The sequence below is a fragment of the Parambassis ranga genome, chromosome 15 (genome assembly GCF_900634625.1).
Source record: "Parambassis ranga chromosome 15, fParRan2.1, whole genome shotgun sequence".
In the NCBI taxonomy this organism is placed as follows: domain Eukaryota; kingdom Metazoa; phylum Chordata; class Actinopteri; family Ambassidae; genus Parambassis; species Parambassis ranga.
Window position 1 is genome coordinate 14,006,979 of NC_041035.1, and position 6,445 is coordinate 14,013,423.

At 39.8% G+C, this 6,445-nt stretch overlaps 1 protein-coding gene across 1 annotated transcript; it reads right to left on the minus strand.

Moving 5' to 3' along the window:
- Positions 1–162: 162 nt before the first annotated feature.
- On the minus strand, positions 163–5,284 carry slc25a16 (solute carrier family 25 member 16). Its single transcript, XM_028424238.1, has 10 exons — positions 4,985–5,284; positions 4,631–4,780; positions 3,975–4,067; positions 3,759–3,892; positions 3,621–3,684; positions 3,377–3,498; positions 3,222–3,288; positions 2,973–3,135; positions 2,767–2,835; positions 163–2,133 (listed from the first exon to the last, which is right to left on the minus strand). The coding sequence occupies exons 2-10, from the start codon at positions 4,722–4,724 to the stop codon at positions 1,977–1,979; spliced, it is 963 nt and encodes a 320-aa protein (XP_028280039.1). The 5' UTR covers positions 4,725–4,780; positions 4,985–5,284; the 3' UTR covers positions 163–1,976.
- Positions 5,285–6,445: the final 1,161 nt, after the last annotated feature.

Below are 6,445 nucleotides of genomic sequence, written 5' to 3' on the forward strand. Positions count from 1 at the left end.
AGTCAAATAAGTGTGTGTCATTGGACAACAACAGGCAGTGTATTCCAGCTTCTGTCAAATAAATGCAAATTCATCAGAGAGAGACGGAAACTGGAACATCAACATTACAGGGGACGGAGGACTAAAATTAAAATGGTGTAAAGTAAAGACTCCAGGCTTGGGTTTGTTTTTATGAAGAAAGCATGTATTGCATGTTTATAAAAAGCATGGCAGGTAGAACAGAACATGTATGAAGAGAAAGAAAAAGGCATTTTCATTGTTCTTTCCTCTTTCTAATGTAACCGAATAGTACAGAACACAAACCATCTTTTACACATATATTTGAATAATCTTTTATCAGTGAGCAGCAGGACTGTGGTTGGTAAATGGCAGCAAAACAGCAGACATGTAGCTGGACACCAGATTTTGTTGATGGTAGCTGCCACGTGTCTCTGCCCTGTGTGGTTATACTTTTAGAGCCCAGGAAGCTGGGCACAGTCAAAATCTAAGGTTACACTGAAGTGTTCTGAGTGTGCGCTGACATGGGATGATTATGTGTTTCAGACTTTTGTTCAACACTTCCGCACACAAGATATTAGGACACACTTCCTGTATAGTAATTGAAGCTGTTTGTGTGATATTTACAGCAGTGGTTTTCATCCTATTGGTCTGGACCCTTCTAATTAACCCACATCATCAATGTGAGGGGCCACATCATCACAGAACATCTCATCTACAAATTCAAAAGCTGCATTTTAACCCTATGGGACCTGGTGAGTGGATATAACATTAAATTAAATTGCTACTAATTAAATTAGTAAATAAGAAGATGTTGTGTTTATGGGCTGCTAAAACATTGCATAGCTTTGCCCTGTGAGCCTCTAGCAATTATTCAAATGGAACAACATAGGAAATTCAGTATGCAAACTGTAGTTGTATATGTACACATCCACATCAGAAGGGGTCACGCATCCAGAAGGTTGCAAACCCCTCCTCTTTGCAATGTCAGACAATATATCACATACAGCAAACAGCAGCTTTAGTCGGTAGTATCATATTTCTGACGAACTACATTAAAGTATCTGACTTTTATTTACAAACATATGTATGAAGTTTGTATGAATGCTGGATCCAGCTCTGATAGTAAACCATAAATTGTCATATCAATGCTGCCACCCAGTGGCAACAGGTTACTAAGCTAATAAATAAATTATGAAAACGCTACAGTCATGAAGTGCACATTACTCCTGAGTCCTCTCTGGCAACCATGGCGTTCCAGACATCATGAAGGCTAAATATCTAAAGTGCACAATAAAAAAAAATAAAAAACAAGCAAAACGTTTTTTAGCTTTTGAAACTGTGTGTAGTAATCTAGATCTGGCATGAACATGTGAGGCTGCTTTTGTTACATGGGTCACTGCATCTTAAAAAATGTTTAAGACAAGTGATTTGTGTAAAGAAAAAAAAGGCAAAGTTGCAACTTACTGCACTGTAAAATTAATATAAGCCCTGAAATACATTGCAGATGTCAAGACATGACAAAGACAATGTGTAGCTGTAGAAGTTAAGCAAGGGTTACAACAAATTCCCTTCAATGTGAAAAAAATAGAGGTCTAATATTGTTGTCTGATTTGATCGTTAAAACAATAAGTCAAAAAAATACAAATCTAAGAAAAGAAAAGAGCATGTGGATGTCAGAGGGACCTCCAACACTATCAGAAGGTTTTTGTACTGCTGCTAACATCACTGCTATAGAGCACATCAGAATAAAAATATCTCTTAAGATGTGGTAGCCACAATAGCAGGAAGTCAGAGGGAATGAAGTAGGACAAGCATGAAAGCTTTCTGTCCAATATCCAATTTTTTTTCCAGCATTCACTGGCTTCCCCAGTGTACTCAAGGAAAAGGCAATTCCTACACTTTAAGACGTATTTAAGTGAGCCGCAGGTGCCTCAGTGAAGGCCCAGGTGCAGGCATGGAAAGTACAAAAACAGCCATTAGTTCAGGTGGAGGACCTGCTTCATGAACTCATATGTGGTGAAGGCCACAGCCTGAGAGGGGACGCAGCGGATGTAGTTGAGAGAAAGGCCTCGGTACAGACCCCTTGTGATCCCATACTCCTTATAGATGTACGTCAGGGTCTTGATCGGTGATCTGTTCAGGGGCAAGATACATATATTATAATATTTTTACAATAGTTTTATATATCCTCCAATAAAATATGTTGAGCTGACAATAGTGTTTTTCTGTGCTATGGAAAACTAGCTGCAGCTGATAAGCAGCTGCCATATTAAGACAGAATCCTGAAGTCTTGGATTCAGAAGCACTGACTGGAAACTGTGGAAACAATCAAAGCAAAGCAGAAAAAGCAAGAGCAGTGTTTGGACTGGTATTATGTGAACTTTACAGGCATGACTGGTATGTTGCTGTAGCTTTATTATTCAGTTCCTACCTATCAAACTTTTTTTATCTCATCTTAACCCAAACCTCTGGAATTTTCTCTCTTGTTTTAAACATTCAGATACTGAAACGCTGCTTTCTAAACCTAATGTGGAGTCAGGTATTAAGATGAGAGCACTACAACTTTAGTTATCATGGACAACATTTTAAAGTGTCCCGAGGTTACTGTAGACAACTTTATCAGAACAGGCATTAGTATCAGTTCAGTCTCTAGCTGAGTGAGCTCCTAGCCTACTAGCACAATATGTGCACACACACAGGTAAAATGCATCATAATACATGATGGAGTAACAGACTGTTTAAAGTAGAAACATCTGTGACACTTACACACACTTGTCTGAGTCAGGAAGCACAGTGCCCAACTGCATTCTTCTTCTAGCCACATCCAAGGGGTACCTGGGGAGAAGGCACACCGACACATCAACCAGCAACAAAATTCAATTGAATGACTATAAATAAATCAAATAAAATCAAGCAGCCATGCTTGGAGTATTGAGCTCGTAACCTGCTGGCTCCCTGCCTGAGGCACTTACGATGCTGTCTGAGCGATGGCTCCGGCGACTCCTCCACAGAGCAGGTTGACGTGGGTTTTTAGAATGAGGACATCTGGGTTGTCTGAGGAGGGGCGACCCAGCATTTCTGGGAAACGCTTCAAGCCGATGCTCTTTAGGGTGCCAAATGTGAAGAATGAGAGACCTGAAGGGATGCAGCACTGTTTACATACTGTTTGTAAAAGAGAACAGGTTGTTCTGTCTAATGTTTACACTGATCGTGTGAATCACCTGCGTAAGGGGCCATTCCAATAAGTGTGGGAGTAAGTCCCCTGTAGAAGCCCCTGATGCCTCCTTCCTTTACAAATGAGAGAAAAAACATTTTTATAGACAATTTTATGAAAACATCAGTGAAGTCCATGCTGTTTGTTTGAGAAGCATGTCACCTTAAGGTAAATGGTGTGGAAAGCATTAATTATTCCAGTGTAGCGATGATATCCTGTCACCTGGAAGGCCAACCTCGCACGGACCATATCCAGAGGATAGGTGCATATCACCGCCGTCATCCCTGAGGATGATGATAAATGCAAACACAGGAAATGATAAAAGAGAAGCAAATGAGGAAAACAAACCACAGACAGGCAGGAGTGCATGACTTCTAACAACTAAGCAGAAAAGTCTCATCAGTACCTGCCATAGATCCTGCCATGAGGCGATGGATGTGCCCCGAGATCCCAATCCGTTTACTTAACAGCTGTAAAAATAAGGTTATCAACGTCAGCAGGGAGAAAGGTCAACGGGTCAAACTATGAAAATAATAACCTGTACCTTTTTATATTTGTCAAAGGCCATGAATTGGATAGCTCCATAAGGAAATATCCTGACCATCATTGCCCCATTACCCTTGTACAAACCCAGGATGCCTTCTTTCTTAGGCACAGCTTGGAGAGTGGCAAAAACTCCTGCAAAGAAAGTTTAGAAGTGTCATTGGGCTTCTACGGATTTAGTGAACAAATACAGAATGTTTGGCCACTGATGTTTTACCAAGATGTTTGTAATGGGGGTTCTGTGCTTGAAGAAGAATCTTGATTCTGTCCAGGGGAGCAATAGTGGTCTTGGCACAGCATCCTGCAACACCTAAACAAAAATAATCAGAACACATTCATTATTACATGTTACACTTTTCTGGTTCAGGCTTGGTAGCTGTTCTGTGTTGACATCAATTTGCAGAAGCATCTAATTTTGAAAGTTTGTATCCTGGGTGGATCTAAAAATGAAACATTGTTGGTTAGAGACAGTGTAAACTTTGAGTTACAGTACTAACCATTGCTGCCATAAAATTGTTTTAAAGCATTCAATCAGCCAAAGAACAGGAACAGTGTGGATCAACCACACACAAAGTTCACTGTCTTTTCTGAGATAGGTGTTGTACAATAGTACAAACAAATACAAAGTCCTCTATGAGTACACTCACATCTCTCCATAATTGCTCTTTTCATATGTGTGACGTATTTGTATTTGCTTAATAAAAGGAAATGCTGCGTTTGCTCTGGTTTGAGATAAAACAAACTGAAAGAACCGGAAAAAAAGCATCCTGTTACACAAGTAAGCAAGCAAAGAAGGAAGTGTTCCTGTTGTACAGCCTTAACTGTGCTCGAACCTATATCCTAGTGTCAAGATCTTGATGTGTCAGAAGCTACCTCCAGCTACAAAGGAGCGAAGCCAGTAGTAGTCCCTGTTGGTAGGGGTGCTGCTCATGGTGCGAGGTGTGGAGACAGAAGCCTCCGATGTCATTCTGTCGGTTCAGGAATCTGCCACAACTTCCATGTCTGTACAATGTGGTGAAAACACTGCAAACACAAACATGACTGTGAGTGTGTATGTACTGGTATAAATGAACACAACACAGAACCCCTCATCTGTCATCAAGGCAAAGATCAATGAACCTGTCTTAGTTTACAATTGGTTGTTGTAGGTTTAGTCATGATTTACTCACCAAAGAGTAAATTTAGTTGACAGGCATCAATGACTGATAAAATAATACTCATACTTACAAGATAATTTAACCACTGGAGGAACAAGAACAGCAAAAAGATGTTCGGTTGTATAAACCTCTTCACAAATATGTTTCTCCTTGGCTGAGCTCAATCTTTCTGTCATTCCTCGAGGAAATCCTGTCTGTTAAAATATGGCGGTATGATGAGCACGGACTGTCATCGCACTGAGCATCTCGTCGTTTTCTGTTCCAGGTAAAAAACTGACTGGAACTACAAGTATGAAACTATTCAAGGAACTCGCAATGATACCACATTTGTGCCCTTCGCCCGCAGACGACTTACGGCTTCTGGCCAAAAACAGTCGCATGCTAATGACGCAGTTGACATTTCCGGGTGTAGTGGCTGTTGATTGGCTGGTATGGGATCAGCATGTAGGGGGTGCCGAGTTGTGATTGGTCGTAACGCTCGTTATGCATTTCTGAGTAAACATCATATTTCAAAATATATTTGATTGCTCCACTGACAGCACTGTTTTATGAAAGTGATGGAGGAGAAGCCAGAGACTAGCTTCTTAACCCTTTTTTTCTGTGACCCGTCGTTACTGGAAAGGTAAAGAAATTAATAGTGAAGATATTGTCGTTAGGTGGATAGCAAAGTCCAGTCATAGCTAAATACTTTAAACAAATCAATCCGCTGGTAAAGATGTCAATGGAGGAAAATAATGCCTGTTACTGTTCAGGATGTTTTTTAACAAACTGATTGCAGCATTTGAACATGATCACCTTTATGGAACTTATATGCAGGATAAGTGCTTCATACAACAGGTGTGAGAGAACAAATAAAAACCTAAATGGACCAATGCATGTTTAAGGAAATTGTTTTATTTGTGCTAAATCTTACTTGGGCTTACTTGGATATTTGCAACAAATAAACACGTCTTTAATCTGGATCTAGAGTAAGTGGATCAGTGACATCAGGCAGGTATCCAATAAGTGAATTATAGGTGCACTGGTACCACATCCAGGTCCAACTATAGTATAATGCAGCTTTATTAACATATCACATGATGGAACATCCTGAACTATATAATCCAGAAAATATGCTGCTCTATACTGGATACTGTGTTTCTTGTGCACTACTTCATCATTGAACTACTGTTCACATATGAACAATTTTGCACTACTGTGACTCTACAGACTATTTTTACTATTGCACTTGTATACCTTAATTCTGTATTCTGCACACTGGTTAAACAACTGTTCTGCCACTTCACAGTTTATAGACTATTTGCATTGCTGATAATACTACAGACCCCCTTTGCACTGCTGAACTTGTTCTTTTGGTTTTATGTATTATACTGTATATTATACTGTAATAGTCTGTACACTGCTAGTTTACGGATGTATATTTTAACACAATGGTGAGCCAATGCAACAATATGTTGTTCTGAGTACACTTGTTGTATACCTGAATTACAATAGAGTCTGCCTAGGTCATTATATATGATGTTCTATGAAC